Source organism: Microtus ochrogaster, unplaced genomic scaffold (assembly GCF_000317375.1).
Source record: "Microtus ochrogaster isolate Prairie Vole_2 unplaced genomic scaffold, MicOch1.0 UNK102, whole genome shotgun sequence".
Taxonomy (NCBI): Eukaryota; Metazoa; Chordata; class Mammalia; order Rodentia; family Cricetidae; genus Microtus; species Microtus ochrogaster.
Window position 1 is genome coordinate 272,663 of NW_004949200.1, and position 26,307 is coordinate 298,969.

The 26,307-nt window shown below is 36.9% G+C and overlaps 1 protein-coding gene across 5 annotated transcripts in view; it reads left to right on the forward strand.

Annotated features, from left to right (window-relative positions):
• The window catches only part of Pds5b (PDS5 cohesin associated factor B), a 156,415-nt gene that overhangs the window by 81,641 nt on the left and 48,467 nt on the right, over positions 1-26,307 (forward strand). For all 5 annotated transcript variants that reach the window (XM_013355184.2, XM_013355185.2, XM_013355188.2 and 2 more), the window contains 9 exons: positions 1,245-1,390; positions 2,341-2,492; positions 2,851-2,964; positions 8,026-8,107; positions 9,849-9,897; positions 12,426-12,565; positions 15,525-15,640; positions 20,564-20,669; positions 25,586-25,746. In XM_013355184.2, coding sequence (XP_013210638.1) covers positions 1,245-1,390; positions 2,341-2,492; positions 2,851-2,964; positions 8,026-8,107; positions 9,849-9,897; positions 12,426-12,565; positions 15,525-15,640; positions 20,564-20,669; positions 25,586-25,746 — 1,066 coding nt within the window. The remainder of the gene's footprint in view (positions 1-1,244; positions 1,391-2,340; positions 2,493-2,850; positions 2,965-8,025; positions 8,108-9,848; positions 9,898-12,425; positions 12,566-15,524; positions 15,641-20,563; positions 20,670-25,585; positions 25,747-26,307) is intronic.

Sequence of the window (26,307 nt, forward strand, 5' to 3'; positions counted from 1 at the left end):
GCTAGTTCCAGGACAGGCTCCAAAGCCACAGAGAAACCCTGTCTCGAAAAACCAAAATAAATAAATAAATAAATAAAACAGTAGCTTATCATAGTAATGCTTCCAAGTATATGGAATTATTATCACATCTGTAAAAGCCCTTTTTTTTATTTGTTTTGTTTTTAAGCCAGTATCATCCTTTTTTTATGGAAGCAACCTACTTGGAACCTCCTATCTTCCTCTTTACATTTGTACTGTGTTGTTCCTGGGGCTATCTAGCTTCCTTTCCTCTTTTGCCCCCTGCCTTGTGTTTGCGTGTGCGTGTGCGTGTGTGTGTGTATGTGTTTGCGTGCACACGTGTGTATTTTTGTGTTCTATCTATATTTTTCTCTCAATTCTGCTTTCCTGTTCTCCTCTTTTTCTCTCTGGATATTCTTTTGGGAAGGTGACTTGTAACATCCTTTTCTTGTGTTACGTGCAGTATTTTCTGAATCTGTTAATGCTTGCTTTGGTGGGCAGGGGTTTTTCCTCTTTTAAAAAAAATTAGCCATAATTTATTTTTTTTATTCTTTATTTGCTTTTGTTTGTTTCTATGCATTAGATCCTTTCCTCAGAAATCTTGGTAATTCATAGCCATGTGCTCATGATTAATAGTGTGTATTTGTAGTCTAAACAGAAAGCCATTTGAAAAAGTGCTAAGTGTAAGCATAGGTCTGTAACTGCTAAGATTTGCTTACTGTGATGAGTTATTGTTCAGATTCTTAATTTAGATACTTGTACTTCAGTTGGATCACATGGAAACAAGGTCTTGTCAGCCATACTCTTTGCTTTCTTCCTTCAGTAACTGTATTCAGGGTTTCACTAATTACAGCATAGAAATGATAATACTTCATTATTTCCTAATAACACCAGCTGAATAGAATGCTTTATTCATTTGTATGGAAAATGATGATGACATGATTAACAGTGATACACCTTTTCATGTTTATGGTCAACTAAATGAGTTAGAGACAGGCTTATCAACTTTACTGCCTGGAAAACTGGTGCAGAATTTCACTTTTCAGTTATACAGGCATTTGGTTTTGTAAAGGAATGCCCAGCTTTGTTTCTGTCCTCCTTCCCTTGCTCTTAATTGTCTTGAAATATTGAACATTCTACTTAGGGTTTACTTTTGCTGTGTTGATTTTCAAAGGCCTTTCCAATCTTCTAAAGCAATATGATAATTATTAAAAGTTTCATTTTAATCAGAAACTCTTACCTTTCAGAGTATCTTAAAGTGAGATCACACGACCCTGAGGAAGCTATTAGACATGATGTCATTGTGTCTATAGTAACAGCTGCTAAAAAGGATATTCTTCTTGTCAATGATCACTTACTTAATTTTGTAAGAGAGCGAACATTGGACAAACGGGTAAGTAGGAGAGTAGGTGAATCCCAGAGGATTTGTTTTGTGTTTGTTATTTTATTTTTGAAACAATCTCTCTATATAGTCCTGGATATCCTAGAACTCTGTGTATAGACTAATCTGGCCTTGAACCCACAGAGATTTACCTCATTGAGTGCTGGGATTAAAGATGTATAGTAACATGCTCAGCAGAGTTTTATTTTTAATACTTGAAGTTTAATGGTATTACGTTTTTTTTTTTTTTTTGGTTTTTCGAGACAGGGTTTCTCTGTGGCTTTGGAGCCTGTCCTGGATCTAGCTCTGTAGACCAGGCTGGTCTCGAACTCACAGAGATCCGCCTGCCTCTGCCTCCCGAGTGCTGGGATTAAAGGCGTGCGCCACCATCGCCCGGCTTGGTATTACGTTTGAAAATACCTTTTCTTTCCTAAATAAATTATAAGTTGAAGCTGTCTGAGGTCCAGTATAAAGTAGGGTCTGTAAAATGAAGAGTTGAATACTGATGTTCAGCCAGCTTTCTTTTTTCTTCCATCAGGGACCCTAGTCCGTGGGATGTTTCTATCTACATTGAGAGTGAGTTATTCTTTCTCAGTTAAGCTTGCCTGGAAACACTCTTCACAATTGTGCCCAGTTTGTTTCCTTGGCAAGTCTAAATCTAGTGGGGTTGATGTTGAAGATTAACCAGCACACTATTCTAATGAATTTATGTAATGGACGCTTTTTTTTTTCTTTGTTTTGTTTTTGATTTTGTTTTGTTTTGTGTTTTTGGAGACAGGATCTCACTGTAGATCTAGCTATCCTGGAATTCACTGTATAGACCAGGCTAGCCTTGACTTCCAAAGAGATCTGCCTGCCTCTGTCTTTCAAGTACTGGAATTAAAGGTGTGTGCCACTGCACCCACTGGTAATAGGAGCATTTTTACCTCATAAAGAGACCTTTTATATGTGTTTATTTTAAGTGGAGAGTACGCAAAGAAGCCATGATGGGACTTGCTCAGATTTATAAGAAATATGCTTTACAGTCAGTAGCTGGCAAAGATGCTGCAAAACAGATATCCTGGGTCAAGGACAAGCTACTACACATATATTATCAGAACAGCATCGACGATCGGTAAGTCAGGGCCCATACACAGATGTGCTTTTCAGTTATTTGGTGAGTTTTTTATGTTATATACGTTCTTTCTTTGTGACTTTAAATATCCTCTTGTTTTTAGTTTTGGGCAAATGGAATGCATAGAGAGGCCTGGTGTAGCTTTCTGAACTTTCTTGTACAGATATGGGCATTTAGTCCTTGATACACAGATGTTTTTCAAGATGTAGGACTATTGCAGACATAGAGTGCTAAGTTCTTCCTTTAAAATATATTTCTTCTCTACTCTCGAAAGAAGGGACTTACTTAATTTGTGATTTTTTTTTTTACAGTTTTTATAATTAAACTTAGTATCCTTAAAGAGTCTTTTCTTTTATAGGTTACTTGTTGAACGGATCTTTGCTCAGTACATGGTTCCTCATAATTTGGAAACTACAGAACGGATGAAGTGCTTGTATTACTTGTATGCTACACTGGACTTGAATGCTGTGAAGTATGTCTCCAGTGTCATGCTGCTCTCTCTTTTTTGTAGTATATGGATTAGGCATGAGGGTGGGGGGTAAACCTTAAATATTTAATGCAAACTTTATAATAATATAAGCATTGTTTAAAGGTTCAAAACACTAAATTACTGGACTATTTCTTTTTCTTTTTAGAAAGTTCTGTCACCAACAGAAAACAGTTAAAGCTGGCTAGAGCTATTTGGCATGAAATCATTAAGGATTTGATTTTTCTTTCTCTCTAGATTTTCATGTTGATGGCATTTCAAGAAAGGTGATATACCTATTCCCCCACCCCCTCAGGTGTTATAAAGGTCCACATTATGAAAATACTATCTTCCTACTCTTAACACGGTACTAATTTAAATTATTCTGTAGTGCAGTAGAGTACAAATTTCTGTGCTGTTTGTCCTCAACATAGTATTGCAGGTTAGCATTAGGGCAAGTCTCACAAATACATTTTTATACCCATGTTTCATTCAGAGAGTACCTTTGGATGTCTGGGAAGAGAATTGGCATTTTATATATAGTAGAGACACTGCTAATCTAACGGAATCCTATTAAGGCCTAGAGATTTCCTGTAGGTTTAGTAATTCATATTCATGATATTCCAGTTAACACAATTAGAGCTATTGAGGCGTAAGTGCTCTGAAATTGGAAGTTTAAGGATACTTGAAATTTGTAGTGGACTTTTGTCCTCATTTCCATAGTTACATGTGCTACTGTTACTTTAGATGGAGTTGTAGTTTGTGGATGTGTGGTATGTTTGGAGCTCTGGAATGTGTACCTTGTCTCTGCTTTTACGTTGCAACTGAAAAGTAGCAGCAGAAGTTTATGTTTTATTCAAGATAAGTGCAGCCATATAGAGCTATAAGTAGTAAGATAGTAGTAAGATAGCCAGGATTTGAAGTCAGTGCTACTTCATTGCAGCACTTAACTCTTTTTGGTTTTTCAAGACAGGATTTCTCTGCAGCTTTGGTGCCTGTCCTGGGAACTAGCACTTGTAGACCAGGCTGGCCTCGAACTCACAGAGATCTGCCTGCCTCTCCCTCCCGAGTCCTGGAATTAAAGGCGTGCGCCACCACTGCCCAGCTCAACAGCACTTAACTCTTTTTTTTTTTTTAAGATTTATTTATTTATTATATATACAACATTCTTCCTCCATGTATGCCCACATGCCAGAGGAGGGTGCCAGATCTCAGTACACATGGTTGTGAGCCACCATGTGGTTGCTGGGAATTGAACTCAGGACCTCTGGAAGAGCAGTCAGTGCTCTTAACCGCTGAGCCATCTCTCCAGCAGCACTTAACTCTTTAACTACAAGAGACAGCATATATACTACTGTTTTATTTAATTTTACTATGTTGGAAATTTTTTTCAAAGTGGAATGCACTCTCAAATTGTTGTTTTCTTTTAGTTTAGTTGCTCATTCTTTTCCTTAGTATGCACTTGATATCCTGTTAGAATGGTGAAGTATGATTGACATGTGTCATCTTAGATCAAGTGTTAGACATCTCAGTAAATCTGGCCTTTACCAAATACTATGTCACAGTAAATTAATAAAGATAGCTTTAAGTAAGAATCTAGAAGTAGCACTCAGAGATTCCTATGTGAGAAACTTAAGACTGTGTATATTTATTTTATTTTATGAGAATGGCACGTATAGAAGGAATCATGTTCAAGAAGCAACAAAAACTTCAGTTATTTCTGTAAATGTAAATTACTGAAGATTATGAAAGTTTGACTTTAGAAGGAAGAAGTGGGGAGCATGTGGACTGGGACTTATTTAGCACACTCATTGCAGTCATGTTCATTCTTACAAGTATCCAAGAACCCTTCCCTGCATAGCACAGAGGTCTTCAGGACCGTTCTATACTGCCCACTGTTGGGATTGGTCAATGCCATGCCTTTATATGGGAGGGAAATTAATATGGCCAGATAACTCATAAAAGATAGGCAAGAAATAAACATTAATGTCTTTTTTAAAAAAAAAAGATTTATTTATTTATTTATTATGCATACAACATTCTGCCTCCATGTATGTCTGCAGGCCAGAAGAAGGCTCCAGATCTCATTATAGATGGTTGTGAGCCACCATGTGGTTGCTGGTAATTGAACTCAGGTCCTCTGGAAGAACAGTCAATGCTCTTAACCACTGAGCCATCTCTCCAGCCCTTTAAGGTTTTTTTTTTTTAATCATATAAACACTAGGACAGAAATGTCAGCTGGTTGATACATTTGTCAGGTGTAGATAGAAAAAAGTTGATAATCATCCCTACAAAAAAACTTTCGAATATGGGTATAGCTTTTAAATTCAAGGGAGGAAAGATAATTGGTGAGATGTTAATACCAGAAATAGAAATGAAAAGAAGAAAATACCTGTAAGTAAGAAGAGTATATAAATAGCAGCCACGCACTAAACAGAAACTACTTTTTAGTGAAACTTCAGTGTACTTTATTGAATTAGAAAGTGAAGCAATCATTTTTAAGAGATGTTCTGTGAAGTAATACCACTAAAAAGTAGGAGAAAAAACCTATTTGGACTATTGCATAAGGGTTTTAATTTTAGAAAAATGGTTTATGAATGATATTTAACTGTTGAAGTATTTAAGGTAGGTATTATTTAAAAGTGGCTTTTATTGTCGACTTTGTGAAACTAGCTGATCATCTACATTACCATAATTTTTAGAACAATTTATATTCATCTGTGTTACTTCCCAAAACTTCTATATTTTCTTAAGTTTGATAATAACAAAGACCACATATATGCGAGTGATGAAGCCTGGTGATAGTTAAGATGACTATGAGAGTATCCTCCTACTCTTTTATCCTGTCTTCCTTAAAGAGATGTACTGCTTTAAAGTACTCGTATGTATGATGTATGTATTTCCTTTAATCACTTATTTTTGCACATTATGCAGATAGGATTATCATATGTATAATCTTCAGGGATGTTTTTCAATCTTTTTGTCTTGTTTTGAAACAGAGTCTTAACTTTGTAGCTCAGGCTGGCCTGGAACTCACAGAGATCTGCCTGCCACATCCTTCTGAGTGCTGGAATTGTCACGCCATTGCCTTCTGTTATCCCCTTTCTACTTATTTGAGATTCTTCCCATTAGGACAATAAGTATGGGCAGGTTATTTTGTTATTTAATACTTCAATTAAAATTCATATTTTCTTAAACACATTGTAATATAAATTCTTAGTCAGTGGGGGTTATTTTTTAAAAATATTTCAGCTATGATTATAGTGGTTTTAGAATTTCTTATGATTTCATATTTAAGTGGTAATATCCTAGATTAAATAATTTCATCTGTTTTAACTCAATAAAGTTTCAGTGTGGTCTTTTCAAAGTTGGAAATCATGATTTTTCTAGCAAATAGAGTTTGGAATTCAGGAGTAATTTCTCAGACTGTTTTTTTGAAAGTCTTTATTTATGCAACTCATGCTTTGTTTTAGATTTTCATAGTTCTTTGGTAAGTGATCATTTTGCTTTCAGTTAGCTTATAAGTTTACATTGATTAGTAATGCAGTGAAACATGGTGGAACTTTGATATTCAAAAATAGTAAAACGTCACTACTTAATTTTTTTTTTTTTGTGGTTTTTCGAGACAGGGTTTCTCTGTGGTTTTGGAGCCTATCCTGGAACTAGCTCTTGTAGACCAGGCTGGTCTCAAACTCACAGAGATCCTCCTGCCTCTGCCTCCCGAATGCTGGGATTAAAGGCGTGCGCCACCACCGCCTGGCACTACTTAAAATTTAAGTTGTCCAAAAGTGAAAATGTTCCAGCACTCTTACTGTTTGCAAGTTCCCAAGTTTAAAGTAGGGTGTGTTCTTTAAAAAACAAAACAAAAAAACCCTGAGAGGCATTTCCACAACATTAATAAAGAGGACACTGGAGATACTAAAGTGTTATTTCTGTCCAAGGGAAAGCTTTTTATATGCTTCTGCTTTTTGTCACCCTTGTCAGTGCTTCACATATGGTATCGGAAGTGTAGATGATTGACTATAAGCGGTGAAGTCAGTGAAGTCTTTTCAGTTGTACCCAATTCCTTTGCAGTTTATGAGGGCCTGAGTTTAGGTTCCCAGAACTCATGGAATAGGCCTGGTGCATAGCAATGGTCGGATGAGACATGCTAGCCTAAATCACTTGGGAGACATCTAGGACAATCAGAGACCCTGTCTCAAACAAAAGAAGGAAGGTGCCCAAAGAATGACCCTTGAGGTTGTCTTCTGACCTACACACACACAGGCAGCTAGCACACACGAACATACATACATATTCCTGTACATAGATACAAAGTAAACTGATGTAAAATACTTTTTAATAAAATTTCGTTAGAAATATGTGGTGCTAAAGCTCTTAACAATGTAGTTATCAGGGCTGGAGAGATGGCTCAGTGGTTAAGAGCATTGTGTGCTCTTCCAAAGGACCCGAGTTCGATTCCCAGCAACCACATGGTGGCTCACAACCATCTGTCATGAGGTCTGGTGTCCTCTTCTGGCCTACAGACATATATGCAAACAGAATAGTGTGTCCATAATAAATAAATAAATAAATATTAAAAGAAACAATGTAGTTATCAGGAAGACATATTCATAACAGTAGATAATTTCAACTTGAAGTTTACATATCATGGGATAAATAATTCACAGACACATGTACCCTTTTTCTCATGGGTCTTATCCTTCAGCTTCCCTTAGATTACTATCACCTATTACAAGAGAGAACTTGGTCAGGTCTTCATTTATTTATTAGGGTTATATTTCTTTATTCTTCTCAGTCCTACTTCTTTAAAGCTTTAAGTAGGACATTAAGCTCCATTTAATCTATCTTTATCCAAAGTCAAATGAGCATCACAAATCCCTGCCTAATGGCCTTGCTGCTACTATCCCATTTGAGTCTTTGCCCCTCGGTTGCCAGTTATTTAATCTGTGAATTTTACATCATTTCTCCTGTCTTGCTTTTACCTCCCCCTCTTTTATTAGAATTAATTGTTTGGTCATCCTGAAAGGACTTTTATCCTGTTTTGTATGTTTTTGTGTTTTTCAGAGCATTAAATGAAATGTGGAAATGTCAAAATTTACTCCGACACCAAGTAAAAGATTTGCTTGATTTAATTAAACAACCTAAAGTAAGTTAAATTTTAAAGAAATAATTTTAGAAAGTTTGTATAATTACCATAATTAAGCTTAATATCTTTATATGTTTACTTAGAATGAATATTCTGGTAATACCACATAATAAGTATATGGTATTCTGTGTGTGTGTATAGGCTTGAGAACAGTCCCAAGTGTTTTTCCTCAGTAATGTGTATATTTTGTTTTTGTTTTTGTTTTTTTAATTTTTTTGTATATTTTGTTTTTTGTGAGCCTTGTTTTGATTTGAGGCAGGGTCTCTGATCTGGAAATTGCCCGGTAGCTTGCTGGCCATTGAGCCCTATATCTACTTGGCTTTACCTCCCACTGGGCATAACAGCCTGTGCCACTATGCCTAGCTTGTTATGTGTGTTCTATGAATCAAATGCAGGTTTTAGTTTGCTAACTGACGTATCTTTCCAGTCCCTGAAATTGTGGTATTCACCCAGTAAATACATATTTTATTTAGGGGCATTTAGAATGAGTCTAAGCCCCTCCCTTTTTGAAAATGTTACTTGTGAAACATACTAATTTAGAAAATGTATCTAGTCATTTTAAATTACATTCAGGGAAAACAAATTAGTGAGTTTTTATTATTAGTTCAAAGTTGTTTTCTTTGACCTCCTTCCATCACACGCACCTCATATGTGTAGGGCAGAAATGAGTAGTTAAGTGTTGTTTCATCCATGGAGAGAAAATTTTCTTAGCTGCTTAACAATCTGTTTAGCAGAGGTTATTTTTTTTTTTTAGTGATTATTGTGATTCTCCCTTGTTTTTTTTAAAAACTTCTGTGATGTGAAGTTTTTTTTGTTTTGTTTTGTTTTTATGAGACAGGATTTCTCTGTATCTATCCTCTCTGGCTATTCTAGAACTTGCTCACTCAATAAACCAGGCTGACCTTGAACTCACAGAGATCTACCCGCTTCTGCTTCAGAGTACTGGGATCAAAGGCGTGTGCCACTGCTGCCACAGCCACTAGGCCCATTTTGCTTTTTTAAGACAGGGTCTTACTACAAAGCCTTTGTTGGCTTGAAACTTGACATGTAGATTGGACTGGCTTGGAACACACAGATATCTGCCGTCGGCCTCCTGAGTCATGGGATTAAAGGCCTGCACTACTATGCCTGGCACCTTTTTATTTTTTATTGATGTAATTTAACCTTTTTTTCTATGGGCATTGAGTATATTGAACCTGTTGGGATCTATTCAATAATAGACAACTTAAACTTTACTTTAGTGGCTTCTACTGTCAGTAGGCATGGGTTTCTGTGTTACAGTGCTGGAAGACAGCATACTTCCATTAGCCATGAGCCTCTGGATGTTCTTCTCTTTGTTATCTAACTTTTTATTCATTTACCTGGTGGGTAAATGGGCAGAAGCTTTACTGAAGTATGGAGTGTTCTTTATTCACATGGATAGCGTTAGTCTGGATTTTAGAAACCATTGAAGTCTTACGAGGATCCAGGCAGTATGTTAGGAGCTTAGATCAGGTGTTTGCAAACAAACATGCCTGCTTTTGAGACTCTCACTATGGAGCTGCTCTTTCCTGCCCATTGATTGAAACTTAGCATCATCACATGGCTTTTGTATTTTTCACTCCACCCATTTATCTAGGATTTAAAAATAGCTAAAGAAAGATACAACCATGGGGAGCATGTGGGTCTGGAGAGTTGTTGAAGGTGCCTGTGGATTCTTCTTAGGGAATTTTAATTGTACGTTTTTGTATGTGATTTACAGACAGATGCCAGTGTGAAGGCCATATTTTCCAAAGTGATGGTTATTACAAGTAAGTTGTTTTAAATCTTTTTTAAAGTTTAAAAGTTAATTGAAGGTTTTATGTAATTATGTTAGGTTGTGGTAATCTAAGAAATTATTAGTGTTTTTGTTTGTTATATACCAGACAATTTAGTTCTCCTTTTTCTCTTCGATTTTCATTTGTTTTGTGTGCTATCCAGATTTTAAAATTTTCTTTAGTGCCTTACGTGAGAAAGCTTGAGAAATAATATATACATTTATTTTTGAGACTTATTACACGAAATTAATTTTATTTTATTTTATTTTTTTTTTATTTATTTTTGTTTTTCGAGACAGGGTTTCTCTGTGGCTTTGGAGCCTGTCCTGGCACTAGCTCTGTAGCCCAGGCTGGTCTCGAACTCACAGAGATCCGCCTGAGACTGACAACAGAGGAGGAAACAAGGCACAGACTCAATGTTAACGAAATTAATTGTTAACATTGAGTCTGTGCCTTGTTTCCTCCTCTGTTGTCAGTCTCTGGCATTAGTTGCTTTTCCCCTCACCTCAGTGGTCATTGTGTATTGACAAGATAATCGGGAACACCTGGTAGAGTGGTTGTACTAGGCAATAATGAAGAGGTTGTGGGCGGAGCTAAATACTGCAGCTGCATTAGAACTAACACCAAGACACTAAAGAAAACAGTGACTTTGTCTTGTTGCTCACTTCAGTCCTCCATTTTGAAGAAAGCATTCAGAACTAGGTCTCATTGAGTAGAGCAGCCTCAGCCAGCCTTTTTTTGTAGCTCAGCAGCTTCCAGGCTTGTCCTCTGCAGTTGGTTGTGGGTGCTGACCTCTGGAGAACCTCATTCTCTGTTGTCTTTCTAATTTTTTAGTATTTATCAAAAAACGAAAGTCTTTTCTAGATTCTGTTTTCAGGAATGCTAGTATCCAGAAGATGTTAATACAGTGAGAGGGGGAAAAAAAATAAAGGATTCTTAATGCATTTTGCTGGGCAAAGGTGGCACACACCTTTAATTCCTCTACTCGAGAGGCACAGGCAGGCGGATCTCTGTGAATTCAAGGCCTGCCTGGTCTACAAGAGCTAGTTCCAGAACAGGCTCCAAAAGCTACAGAGAAACCCTGTCTCGAAAAAAATAAAATGCTGAATTTTTTTGGGGGGGGAGGGGGTTTGCTATTTTCTCTGTCACAATCCTTTATTTTATTTTTCTAAAGAATAAGTCTGGGCTGGAGAGATGGCTCAGAGGATAAGAGCATTACCTGCTCTTCCAAAGGTCCTGAATTCAATTCCCAGCAACCACATGGTGGCTCACAACCATCTGTAATGGGGTCTGGTGTCCTCTTCTGGCCTGCAGACATACACACAGACAGAATGTTGTATACATAATAAATAAATAAATATTTAAAAAAAGAATAAGTCTTAATATGGTGCCTAACTATGATAAAGGGGCTCTTAAATTACCATTTCTAAAATTAACAACACTATTAAATCTTCAGTACTTTCAAATTCTAGTGAATTGCTAATTTGGAACATAGTAAAGTTCTACACTAGAACTTTTACGAAACCTTGTCCCCAGGTGCTGTCTGCCTAAATTTTACTGTTATGCAGATAATTGTCTTTTATAAGTCATCATGTTTATTTATTTTTGAGACAGGATCTTACCATATAGCCTTGACTGGCCTGAAGTCACATTGTAGACCAGACTGGCCTTGAACTCAGAAATTTACCTGCTTCTGCCTCTCGTGTTGGGATTAACAGTTTGTGTCACCAAGCCAGATTTCCCTTTATTCTATTTTTTTCTTGTATATAGAGGCATGAAATATCAAATGTTTATTATGACTAGTACAGTTTGGTATTCTTACCACAGGCAGTGATGAGTCATTTTTTCCAAGACTTAAGGATTTTCAGAATTGTATGTTAATTTGAAGGATAAGTTTACTGTTGTCACATTTAATATATTTATAGTTTCTTATACTAGTTAGCCTAATCTAGTTTTTTCTAAGCAATTTTTTTCTAATGCTGGTTAAGGTCAGCATTTCCTTAGCTGTAGGAGCTATGAGGCACATGGCAGAAGAGTGCTGTGGTGGTTTCTTTAGTGACCCTTTCTTGCCAGTAGGACATAACTTAGCAGTCACACCAGGATAGTTTGCCCAGTGTCCGTCGATATCACATGCTGCATGTCTGTATGGATAAACGGTGCACAAGGAGACACAGAATGTAATTAACTGTCCCATCTTAATGGACTCCTGCAGGACAGTGTAAGCAGTGTCTTAAGGAACAGATGATGTTTCTACTTAGGTTGACACTTAGTGTCTTCAAATACTATAACGGGCTCCTTAGAAAGAGGTTGTGCTCCCCCTGCAAGCAGATCTTCACTTGGATACTTTTTCATATTTTCTCCAAAACAAATTTCTCTCCCAAATTTTGAGTATAGATGATGCTTCACAATTTAAACTAAGGGCAGTTTGTAGATAAGGACTATTAATTAGAATTTCAAAATAGAAAGTACTTTTCTTTCAAAAATTAGTTTGAGACATTATGAAACTTTATTTTTATTTTAAGGAAATTTGCCAGATCCTGGTAAGGCGCAGGATTTCATGAAGAAATTCACACAAGTGTTGGAGGATGATGAGAAAATACGGAAACAGCTGGAAAACCTTGTTAGCCCCACATGCTCCTGCAAGCAGGCTGAAGGCTGTGTGGTAAGGAGCATGGGGAGCACCTGTGTGGAGACACACACAGGATTCTCTCAGTATAGCTGCTTTATCTTTATAAAAGGAATTTATGTTTATTTCAATTTAGAAAATGTTAAATAAAAATTCAGATAAATTATAGTCCTTCTGCAGGGAGAGTTGCCATTAGCATTTTCATATATGTCCTTTCAAAATGAAATCTTGTCATATATGAATTTTATATGTTTCATTTTTGTTAAGTTTGGGTGTCCCCCCCAAGACAGGGTTTCTCTGTGTATTAGCCCTGACTGTCCTGGACTTTGTTTTGTAGCTCAGACTGGCCTCGAACTCACAGAGATCCACCTGCTTCTGCCTCCTGAGTACTGGGATTAAAGGTATGTGTCACCACATCCCACTCATTAATTTTTTATTGTGTATTTCATAGTTCATAGCATGCTATTCATGTGCATTGTAGCTTACTGAATACTAACATTCTGGAGCTTTTCCACTTCTTTCTTTTGCAGTGAGGTCTTGATGCCCCGATTAGGCTTAAATGCACACTCCTGCCTTAGTTTCCTAAAGAACAGAGGCTTTAGTTTCATACCTGTCAGGGACCAGCCTCGACAAAAACATCTCTTGCCAGGGTAGGGGCATTGGGATTTAGAATATAAGGAAAGAATATGAAGATGGGAAAATAATAGAAAGGAAAAACAGAATAGTACTGGGAGGAAGTTCCAGTGAATACTGAAATCTCTCACATTTAATTTTCAATTACTTAACATATCCTGACCCAATAAGATACTATTAAGATAAAAAACTGCATTAACATGATACAAGGAAATGAACAGACCAGTTGAAGGTTGCAGACTACATTTATAGTTAAACATTCTGTTGCTAGAACAAAACAAGTCATGATCACACCCTTTACCAAAACATTCTGTAGGCAAACCACTCCCTGGGTGAAATCCAGTGTTATCTCCAAAAGACAACTGGAATTTAGTTGAATCCTTAGACTTTTGTTTGAGGTAGAAACATAGCTACTTCTCTATTCCTGAAATGCAAGGTCTGGCTATTAGCTACAACTGTTGATAATAACCTTGAGAGAGCAGAACTCTCTGTCTTGAATCTAGGTGGGATGTTTGTTTGAGGTAGAACAATAACCTTGAAGCAACAGAGGTTACCTCTAATTCTCTGACCTTTGGTCAAGGGGGAAATAGGCTCACATTTTTGGGCCTCCATACATACTTATGCCTCTGGCTCCTCCATGTAATACCTTCATAGCTGATTTTTTTTTTTTTTTTTGAGACAGGGTTTCTCTGTGGTTTTGGAGCCTGTCCTGGAACTAGCTCTTGTAGACCAGGCTGGTCTCGAACTCACAGAGATCCGCCTGCCTCTGCCTCCCAAGTGCTGGGATTAAAGGCGTGCGCCACCACCGCCCGGCATAGCTGATTATTTTTATACATCGCGATTCCTACAGATTTTTAGAAGTCTAATCACATGGGTTTAAAGGTACATTTTTAATGCCTTTAACATGTATTTCTCAATCATAATGTTGTCCATTCATTGTTAGAAACAAAGCACAAGTAAAACTAAACATAAAGTTATTTTGATAGAAATTGTATTTTTTATTTGCCTAGTTTCTGATCACCTTTCTCCTTCAAGTTTTTTTAATCATTTGTATTTCTTTTCTGAGTTGAATGTTTATAATCTACCTATTTTTATAGAATTTTTTTTTTTATCTTGCAACTGGTTAGTTTGTGATATGTCATTTTAGGTTGCAATTTATTTTCCGTCAGCTGTATTTTGCCCTTTTGTTTCGTTTGTGATGTCACTTTTATATTATGATTTCTATTTTTGCCTAGCCATGGATAATTTTATATGGCTCTTGGGTTTTGTTTTTGGTGTCTTGATCATAAAATTTTATTTGATTGCAAGTTACAATAGTTCATGTTAATTATCAGCTTGACCTGGTCTCTGGGCATATATGCGAGGTATTATCTTGATTATTTGAGGTAGGAAGATGTACCCATTTGTTGGTGGTGCCTGCCAAGGGAAGGCACCCTGAAAGATGGGGGAAGAGCTGAGCACTAGTATGCATGCACTCATTGTTCTCTGTTCCTGATTATGGATGTGATCTGACCAGCTCCTTCCAGCTCAATTGTGTCCTTGGATGTGATTGGCTATAGCTTGGGAACTGTTAGCCAAAATAAGTTCTCTCCCCCTTAAGTTGTTTTTGTTAGGGTATTTTATCATGCCCTAACAAAAGGTTAGGAAAAGACACTAAGACATGTTACAAATATTTATTCAAATATTTATTAGTGTTTTGCACTCATATATTGATGCATTTTGAAAAAGATGATTTTTGGCTCTTTCCCGGGTAGGCTGAATGAGAATCTTCAGAATGACGTCTAGCAATTTAATTAAATTCTCTTCGTTAATTTTGCCTGCTGGTTTGTCTCTCCACCTTCGATTTTACTCTTATATTTTTATTCTTTTGAACTTCGTTTGTTCATTTTTCGAGACAGGATTTGGAGCCTGTCCTGGAACTTGCTCTATAGAATAGGCTGGCCTTGAGCTCACAGAGATTCTCTAAAATGCTGGGATTAAAGGCATGCCTGTGCACCTCCACTGCCTGGCTTTTTGTAATTTATGACATGAGATAGGAATCAAACCTTGTTTTTACTCAAAATATCTGTTCAGTTTTTTTCATTGTTATATTGGATAATGTACATCTTATTTGCTTCTTAATAATAATGTACATCTTTGCTTAGAATGTTAATAATGTACATCATTGCTTAGAATGTTAATAATTATAATAATTTACATTTTATTTACTTAGAATGTATTCAATGCTTTGTTTTTGTTACTTAGTTTCTCTAAATTTGTGTTTTCCAGCACCAGTACTACAGAATGTTGTAGCTTCTTAACATTTTGAAGTTATTTTATGTTTGAATATATTTTTGTAATTATTTACAAATCTGCATTTCAGCGTGAAATAACTAAGAAGTTGGGCAACCCTAAACAGCCTACAAATCCTTTCTTGGAAATGATCAAGTTTCTCTTGGAGAGAATAGCACCTGTACACATAGATACTGAGTCTATCAGGTATTTGTCCTTAAAAATGTTAAAGTTTCTTAGTGTTTTCCCAGTCGTGCATTTAGTAGGTCAATGGCAGTCAGCAAACCAGCTGCTTATCTGTGTTTGTGCAGTCATATACACTGCATTTGTGGGTACGGCTTGTGTTCATTCATGTTCAGATAGGCTGCTTTTGTTGCTTCGCATTTTGCTTTTACTTTATTACTTTACTTCAGAGAGCTCAAAAGGCTATCTTGGGAAGTAGTATTTTACTGAAGAAGGGAACATAGGTAAAATTTTACTTTTACAAATAGGGGAGAAAGAGTATTATAGGCATTGAGACTGTCATAAGACAGACTAACTAGATAGGGAAATGGGTGTTTGGAAAGTTAGATTATAGGCTAGAGAGGCCTGAGTGCTGTGTGCCTGGGATCAGATAGGAACTGCTATTGACACTGAGCTTTGGGACTTTTGGTTTACTTTGTTAGTCTTTGGAAATGACAGACTTAGAGGAGAGAACTTTCTTAAGGCTCTGTTCTGGTAGTCTGTGCATAGATGCTAGTATGATGGGTAAGAAAGAACATATTTGAGGAACGCTTCCTGGCCACACATAAGAGGTAAGTAGTCAGAATACAAGGTTCAAGTCCAAATAATGATTCCTGAAACCTTGAAGAGAATTCAAAGGGCTTTTTGTCTTATTGGAAGTAGATGAGAAACAACATGTAGTTATTATTTGAACATGATGAGAAATTTCTTTCTTTTTTTCTTTCCTCCTGTTTCCATCTTATCTTTATTTAGATAGGTTCTTGTGTAACTCAAGTTGTCCTTGAATTCACCTTGTACTTGAGGGTGACCATGAACTCCTTATCCTTCTGTTTCTACCTTTCAAGTGCTGGGATCACCATAGTAAGCCACCATACATGGCTACATTTTTAATTAAAAAAAATCAAATCATATTTATAAAATGAAATCATGAGAGCTGACTGGTATGCTGAAATTAAATAGAAAATGAAAAATATTGTGGACAGACATGCAAACCTTTTTCCATAGAGAAATCAGAGCAATGTAAGAAGACCAAGTTGTTGCAGGATTCTAAAAGTTAAAAAATGGTGAATTTTTTAACAAGTATGGTGTTGTCAGAGGCTGTTCTTTCTTTCCTGGCCGCTCAGACCCAAAATAATCACACAGAAACTATATTATTTGTAATACTCTTTGGCCAATAACTTAAGTGTATTTCTAATTAGCTCTTATATCCTAAACTTACCCATCTCCATTAATCCGTTTATCACCATGAGGTCGTAGCATACCAGAACTTTTCTGTGGGCTCCAGTGAAGATAATCTGTCTCCTGTGGGGGCTACATTGTTTCTCACTGACTCCACCTTCTTTCTCCCAGCATTCAGTTTAGTTTTCCCTGCCTAGCTCTGTTCTGCCCTGCTATAGAGCCAAAGCAGTTTCTTTATTAGTCAATGGTAATCATAGCATACAGAGGGGAATCCTACATTACCTTCACTTTTCTGTCTAAATGAAAAGAAAGGTTTTAATCTTAACATACTAAAATTACATATAACAAAACAGTTATCAAGCAAGAATTATAGTTACAATATTTATATCTAATTTGTCTTTTATCATAACTAAGGAAAACTATAACTATTCTTCAAGTCCATCAAAGACCCCAGAAGGATGTAATATTACCTAAGTTAATGGGAAGTGCATTGTAAGCAACTTCCAAAACTCTAGAATTGACAGAGACATCTTGCTCCTTAGACAGTCACCCAAAGTTCTTTTGTATCTTTGGGGCATCCATCTTCAGCCTACAGGTCCATAGTGTCCGGCAGACTTTTCCATGAAGCAGGCTGCCAGTTTGCCAGTTACTTTCTTCTGTGTCCTGCAGAATGCCTGGCAGATTCTTTCATGAAGCAGGAACCCCAAAGGACTGTCTCATCTTTAGGCAAATTTAGCAGTCATTTTTCTGTGGGTCCTGCATGTCCAGTTCATACAGCATACCATAAAGCAGTCCAGGCAAGAACAGTTTCTTGCCCATATGGCTAGCAAACTCCATGAAGTAGATTGGTGCTGCCAGGAGCAGATGAGTCTCATTGTCACGAAAAGTCCTAAGTTCTTAAAACATTTTAAATGCCATATTCTGAAGGTCTCTGAAATATTTGAAGAATACCTATCTAACTGAAATATATCTTTGTATATTTGGAAAATCTAACATGACTACAAGGTTGACAATTATAGATGACTCTCTATTAACCTATATTTTTTTAATTATGCATTACATTTTTAAATCAGCTGCACAACATAATACTTTAATCAAGAGCAGAAATATATGTGTACACACACACAACAACAAAATTGATCTTAAATTTGTAACAATAAACCAAGATCCATACCAGTGCAAAGTAGTCATCTGTATATCCATAAGGTATATACTATGAGCTGACAAACTGAGGACCAAGAGCAGGCCCTTGTTTCAGCCAGCAGTCAGGAACTTAAGAGTAATCCAGAAGGTTTGTTAGAGCATAAATAGAAAAAGAAGCAACAGTTTCTGCTTATAGTATATATGGAAGAATTGTAAATAGTGGAGCTAAACAGTGGAATGGAAGCCGCCTTACAGGTATGGGACGATGGATACGATGTTAAATTCGACTCAGGAAGTGACTGCAGAGCCTCCAAAGAGAGACTGTGTTCGTCCCTTAGGCAGTCAGACTCTGGTCAGTGCCTTCTCAGTCTCTGCAGTCTATAGATGGGTGAATGTTAGGTCGTACCTTGAAGTGTTTTTTATTACAACTGATGAACATTTCCAAATGAGAAAAAAATTTTCCCCCTAAACATTTCTTGGTTAATTTCTTTAGGAAATTTTCCCGTGGGTACCTAAGAGAAACATTTTTGTTTTGTTAATTGATTACAGGGATGATAAGGCTAAGATCCCAACGTTATTGTCTAAATTTAAAGTTAATTACACACTTGTATTTGGTTTTTTTCTTTTTCTTTTTTACTTTGCTATATTAAGTAGTTTTATTTTCTATGTTTTTATCTGTAGTTGATATACAGTTTAGTGTAATATATGGGCATTAGGTTTTTATTGTACATGATAGCTGTTTGTATATTAGCTTAATCATTATTGAAAAAAGGGATTCACATTTGGTTTGACGTGTTTCCTCGTTGTTGGACAAATTCTTGTATGTTTTCCGTGGACCTGTGTTGATTTTTCATGAGGTTTTTTGGGCAGATTGCTCTCACAGAGGAAGCTTTTCGCTCCTCTTCCCTACATGTTTGGCAGCAGACATATATTGGTCTTCCAGATGGGCAGGAGTATACATGGATTCAGATTGTTCTTTCCCCAAGGACATGGGGATTCGGTTTGTGACTTGTATTCGTAGTTACTTGTGTATTTTGGCTTCTCAATGTTAGTACATTTTCCATCTGTGCTTTTTAGTTGACTTTTGCTGTCAGAGAAAATCAGTGTTGTTCTAAGAGCGTTGTTCTTACCACCTTGCTAAATTCTCTTGTTAATTTCTTAGGCTAACATACCAAGTGTATTTCATTATATATAATGTTATACTTGTCATTTGTTCCTCAGTAAATACTTAAGTAACTTTGAAAATAGTTTACCAATTTGTCATTTTTCTGGCCAACATGTCCCCTAGACTGTGTGTGTGATTAGCTTTTGTTCTGCTCCTGCTTTCTATCTTCTTCTGAGCTCCTGTTCTTAGTAGCCCCAAAGAAGGAACTACATTTTCTGTCATGACTTCCTTTGCAGTCCTTGTTGGATGATACTGTTAATGTGTGTGTTCACTTTTTTGTGGTCTTCCTACTCATTGTTACAGAAGAAAGTAGAAGTTAAATTATTTAATGTTCCTATTGTACAGAAGAACCTTGGTACTGTTCGGAATAAGATTTAGGTTAGAGATTTTCATTAGGGTAATTGGAGATATGAGAATAGGTAAAACTCATTTTATGGAAACGGAAACTTAGAAAAATAATAAATGGAAACACGTGACAGAAATAAGTGCTTTTAATGTATGCATGTTTGTATATGTGTATGTGCAGTGGTACATATACAAAGACCCACATTTGGAGGTCAGGACAATTGTAGGTCTTTCCTACTGTGTAGGTCTTGTGAATCAAGCTCAGGTCATCAGGCTAGGGCCCATACACCCTGAGCCATCTTGTTAGCCAGAAATAGACTTTGTAGGTAAGAAAATTTTAAACTCTTGTTAAAGAGACAGATATTCTTCATTCCTTGTTTGATACTAAATTTGAGCATAAAATATTTTTTGAAGATCAGCTTGAACAAAATATTTCAAGAAGCCTTGCACAACAAAATTTTATTTGGTATGTTTTATGTACATACTATTACTTTATTACTTGATGGTTGTAAAAAGAACAACTACCCAATGATGTGAATGATTCCTTTAAATCACTGTCAGTGAATTACTAAATTTATTTAAAGTAAGATCAGCCTGTCTCTAAAACTGGAAAACATTCCTAGTCTTTGTCTGGTGTTCTCTTTTACAAGGTTTGTTACATCATTTACAATTTTAGCAGCAGGTCTGTGGTTTCTGACTCTTGGATTGTTGTCTGACACAAATCCTTGTTGCATTTTTAGAGTACTTACTGCTGTCCTTTGATATGTATTTTAGACAAAAAAAAAATCATTCATATGTTTGACGCTAGGTTTCCTCTGGAAAAGACACTAATAAAGGTACAGGTGACATTCAAAAAGGGCCAGTAAAGTAACTTTGTTTTTATTTGAATGGGTAAAGGGAAAGAACTGATTCTGAAAAGATATTTTCTATAATTTGTTTAAGAATAATGTTTGGTTAATAGTCATATAAAATATTATGCAATGTGTAGTTATTTAATATTTAGGGACTTTCCTCAGATACTGCTAGTGTATTACAGTTGAAAGAAATAATCCTTTCGTTTTCTTGTCGTACTTTAGTGCTCTTATCAAGCAAGTGAATAAGTCAATAGATGGAACAGCAGACGATGAAGATGAGGGTGTCCCAACTGATCAAGCTATTAGAGCAGGCCTTGAGCTGTTGAAGGTAAATACTTCCTAAAATTGTTTGTGATTAGACATCTGGGAGTTTTTGCTGTTGCATTTGTTTATTTTGTACGTGTGCGCGCGTGCAGGCTCGTGTTTTGAAAACGGCCTCACTGTATGATCCAGAACTTGCAATGTAGACACAGGGATCTGCCTAACTTGCTTTCCAAATTCTGCTTGTTCTTAAGGTTTCCTTCTCAAAGTTTTATAACCTAACAAGAAGGATTCTTGGTTTTTTAGAAAATAATAATTTAGAAATTTCTCCCTGTTTCCTGCTTTCATTGGTCATAAACTTTTTATTAGTCTAGGAGACTGAGGACCTATTAATGAGGAGGGGCTGCTCTGATACAGAGTTAGCTTTTTAATGACTATGCGCATGTCCCTTCATTGTTGACAGCTAAGTTCTTAAAGCCTTTTGTTCATAAACACTAGTTTTAAAATTTCCTTTTAATTAGCAATGTTTAGTTAACATATAGTTTTATTTAGTTTAAAATCATGCTGATTGTTCTATTTTTGTTTTCCTCATTAAAGCAGTTTTCAGTGATTCCCTCCCCCACTTTCTTTTCTTGTTTTCTGGTTTCTTTGGAGACAGGGTTTCTCTGTGTAATCCTGGCGGTTCTGGAAGTCACTTCATAGACCAGGCTAGCCTTGAACTCACAGAGATCTGCCTGCTTTTCCCTCCTCAGAGCTGTAATTAAAGGTGTGCGGCAACAGGCCTGGCAGTAACAAAATTTTTAAGTGTTGGTTTTCAGCTGTTACTGATAGGAGCTGAGTGGTTGGGGTATTAATTGCCTCTGAGCGCTTCACAAGCATATCATGCTGTGTTTTAGAAAATGTGCTAATCTGCTTAGTACAGGCAGTATTGTATGTAATTCCTGCAATGTTACTACCTTCTGTACATTAACAATTTCTGTTTCCCATTCATTTCTCATCCTTTTTCATATCTACTGATACCCTAGTCTTTTCTTTTAAAATTTGATTTTAATGAACCTTTTAAAATTTTTCTTTGCTTTTTTATGGGAAATACTTGGTAAATAAAAACTATTATAATTAGGTTTTAAACTGTGGCATCACAATTTATACTTGTGAAAAGTAAGTAGAATGTTACTTGGTTAGTTTTGCTCACTTTGACAAAGTATCTAAGAAGGTAAATTGAGGGAAGGACCACCCTGGTTAGTGATTTCTCAGCCCTTCATCCAGAGTCACTTGATTCCATTTGTCTCTTGGCCTGTGGTGAGGCAAGACTGTCATGGCAGGGGTTACCTTGTTTGTAGACTGAAGAGATGTTTACTTTGTAGCAGTTGAGAAACTCAGAAAAAAGGGTATGGGGACAAGATATATATACTTCCAAGTCACTCCTTAGTTGTGAATTCATCAGTGAATTAATCCATTGTGGAAGTTAGAATCCTCATGAACCAATTAGGTTTCACATGCTCATCATCTTGTAACTAAACTCTTAATACAGGAGCCTTTGGGAGACACTTTCAGATTTAAACTATATTCTACCCTGGCTTCTAAAGCTCATGTTCATCTCATATTGCAGAATGTGTTTTCCATTTCCATGAAGCTTCAAGGTTTTTGCAGTTTCCTTGTTTTTAAACACTTCAACTTCAGAATGTTTGAGAGTCAAAGGCACGTCTTTGCTGAGAGTACCTGTTAAAACTCAAAAACAGCCGGGCGATGGTGGCGCACGCCTTTAATCCCAGCACTTGGGAGGCAGAGGCAGGCAGATCTCTGTGAGTTTGAGACCAGCCTGGTCTACAGATTGAGTTCCAGGACAGGCTCCAAAGCCACAGAGAAACCCTGTCTCGATAAACCAAAACAACAACAACAACAAAAAAACCCTCAAAAACAAATTGCATGTTCTCAATGTGCACAAGGTATAAATGTCTGTTTCAAAAGGGAAGAATGGGTACATTGAAAGGAGAGATTGGACTGAAACAAGATCAGATCCTAGCAAGGCAAACTCTGAATCTTGGAGTTCTATGTTCAGCATCTGTGGCACACAGTATGAGCTTCAAAGGACTTGGGCGGCCCTCTCCTATACCTTTTCTTGCTATAGAACTTACCGTCATTCTTAAGGGCGGGTTCTGTGAATTGCCTAGAATTTTCCTCAGCAGACATTTTGTGGTCTGGCATCTCTGACTTTCTAGGGCCTTTGGTACAGCAGCCCAGGGTTTACTCTCGGGGGGGGGGGGGGGAGAAGGGGGAGGGCTTCCCTGAGTGAATCTGATGCTGCTTTTAAATCTGCAGGGAAATTTCCTTAACTCACAACAGTTGCATTTTGCATATCTGAAAAATTACTTGACAGATGCCCAGGTTTGCCATCAGATCAAGCAGGAACTGAGCATACTTTGACGATGTCTGCAGCATTTTGTTGGGAAATGATTTCTGGGGAAACTACTACTTATATGAGCAGGGCATGTTAGAATTCTATTGCTAAAGCCTTTCAAGTGCATGTTTTTTTTTTTTTTGTTTTTGTTTTTCGAGACAGGGTTTCTCTGTGGCTTTGGAGCCTGTCCTGGAACTAGCTCTGTAGACCAGGCTGGTCTCGAACTCACAGAGATCCGCCTGCCTCTGCCTCCCGAGTGCTGGGATTAAAGGCGTGCGCCACCATCGCCCAGCAAGACTGCAAGTGCATGTTCTTAAGTCTGGGCTGGGGATCTGGTTATCCCTCAAGGCAACTTTTCTGTTGCTCTGATACAACATATTTGGCTTCTTTTTACCATCTCTTCAGTTACCACATCTTCAGCACACCTGTTGTTATAGATTTATAAACTGCAGATTTTTTTACATCCTTTGTCTTTTTGTGCCTTGTTTTTGCTATAAAGATGACTAAAAGCAGTCAGTAATCTCATGCTAAATTTCAAATACCAAATTATCTCTACATTTTTCCTACCACCACTTTTAAATATAACTCACATTCTTGGGGCACCAAAAAGCCCAGACAAGTTGCCAGTAGAACCCTTGGTCAGACCTATAGTCCTTACAGTTACTGTCAGCATCTGTTCTTTCAAGCTCCCACTGGAGTCTCTCATTAAATTCCAGGTAAAGCATTCTAGCCTTTTTCTAGCCAATTTTTCTCAAACTTTTTCAATTCTTCCCATAAATTAGCTTTGAAGGTTTCTGAACCTCCTGATTAGATGTGGTCATAGTAATGGTGCCAGTTTTCAGTGCTTATTTTCTGTTTTCGCCAGCCTTTTATCACTGTTAAAAAAATTCTCGAGAAAACCAAATGAAAGGACTAAGGACTTAACATACTCATAGAGTCAGAGATTTCACTCCATGGTCACTTGTCTTTCTTGTTTCTAGGCCTATGGTGGGTAGAAATATAATAGAGGGATACGGAGTAGATTACAGCTGCTTATCTTATGGCAGCCAGCAATCAGCATCACAGTAGAGTTATAGCCTTCACAGGCCAGTTACTACATTTTATATTTAAGCCATATGAAACCATAAACTATGTTTACTCAAATTACATTAAGTATTCAAAATGCTATATTAGTTTCCTGAGTGATTTTTATTCCTACAATCAAATCTGTCATATATTTCCCTGAAATTTCTATTTATTTTATTAAAGTTTTAGCTTGCTTATTTGCATCTTTGTATATATCTCTAAATAACATTGTTTAGTTTGATTATTTTTAAATCTTTAAAATATGACACTCTATAGTATTTTTGTTATTTAGTATTTTTACATTCTGTATTTGAATTCCATTATTCTACATTTTTAACCCTATAATGGGACTAAGATGGATGAAATGCTTGCCCTGTAAGCAGGAGGACCTGAGTGTGGATCCACAGGCTGGTGGGCATGTGTCTTCAATTCAGTGTGTAAGAGTCTCCACCTGCTGAAATTGTGAGCTCCAGATTCAGTGGGAGACCCCATTTGGAGAAACAGAGGTGGAGAGTGATAGGAAAAGATAGCCCAAGTGACCACCACAGACTCACAGACAGATGCTCCCATATATGTGCACCCCCCCACTGATGTCCAAAGTTTTTTTATTTTATTTTAATTTAAGCACAATTAAATTATTTTGAACGGATTTATGAAGGGGTGTTTGATATGATTTTCTTGTACTAGATACATGGTTTTCTCAGGATTATTGCTTATCTATTGCCTGGTTTTGTTTGTTTTTAGAAAGGTCTTACTGTGCAGACCTGGCTGGCTTTAAACTCATAGATCTCCCTGCCTCCTGAATGCTGAGATCAAATATCTGCAGCAGTAGGCCCAGCTCAATTGCAGGTTTTTGTTTGTTAGTTTTTGTTTTGGGGACAAGGTCTCATGTAACCTAGGATGGCCTTTTGTTGCAGATAGTTGAGGTTTGCTGTCTTATCCTCATATATGCCTCCCTGATGACAGACAAGCATCACCAGTTTTGGTTCTGTGCAGTGTGGGGATCAAACCCAGGCCTGTGTTCCTGCCAGGCATGCACTCCCCAGTCGAGCTACATGCTGTTGCCTTCTTTAAAGTCTGTTACAATCTGGGTCAAGGTTCTTGTAAATGCTGATCTTGTTGCTTTATCTTTTTGTTTGATTATTTTCTCTACTACTTTTGCAATGTTGATTTGGTTATTGTACTTACAGTGCATTTTTTGATCGGGTAAGTACACATTTCCTAATTTACTTAAAAAAAATTCTTACCTAGTTTCTTCTAATGGTTATTTAGAAAAAAAGAGTGATGCTTTATTGTATTTCTTAAATCTCCTTTTTTCCTACCCTCATGCCCTTCCCCTGAAAAAAATAAGGATCAGTAAAAGTCCAAATTGACTAGAAATATATTGATATTACGTATAGGAACATAACCTAGTTAGTCTTGAATTGATTGTTGATTAGTATGATTTCTAATGTGTAGTTTAGGTATATACTAAAAACATGAGAAGATTTTTGCAGATAATGTTTATAAACCCTTTGTAGGTACTTTCTTTTACACATCCCATCTCATTTCATTCTGCTGAAACATTTGAATCCCTTCTGGCTTGTTTGAAAATGGATGATGAAAAGGTGGCAGAAGCTGCCCTGCAAATTTTCAAAAATACAGGGAGCAAAATTGAAGAGGATTTCCCACACATCAGATCGTGAGTTGAGCTTTTTCTAATATATACTTTGGATATACTGTTTCTTGAGTTCTGTAGTAATTGAGTTTAGAGGAAAGTTGTATGCTAATTATATTATGCTATAACTTCTTTCTTTTGTGAGTGTGTGTGGGGGGGGGGGGCTCGGAGTTTTGAGACAGGGTTTCTCTGTAGCTTTGGAGCCTGTCCTGGAACTCAATCTGTAGACCAGGCTCGCCTTGAACACATAGAGATCCACCTGCCTCCCAAGTGCTGGGATTAAATGCGTGTGCCATTACTAGCCAGATAGACTTCTTTCTTGTGAAAAAGCATTGATTGATATTTTAGATTTGTAAGATAGAAGACAAGCATGGTACATCTTTATAATGCTTCAGTGTTGCTTAAAGACTTAAAAACCATTTGATAAAGTAGTGTTTCTGGTATACAATAGCACAGTATGGATAGTTCACATGGGTCTAAGGCACAATAAGATATTTCAGAGGGGCTAATTTATACGTGCGTGCGTGCATGTGTGTGTGTCTGTGTGTGTGTGTGTCTGTGTGTGTCTGTATGTGTGTATCTGTA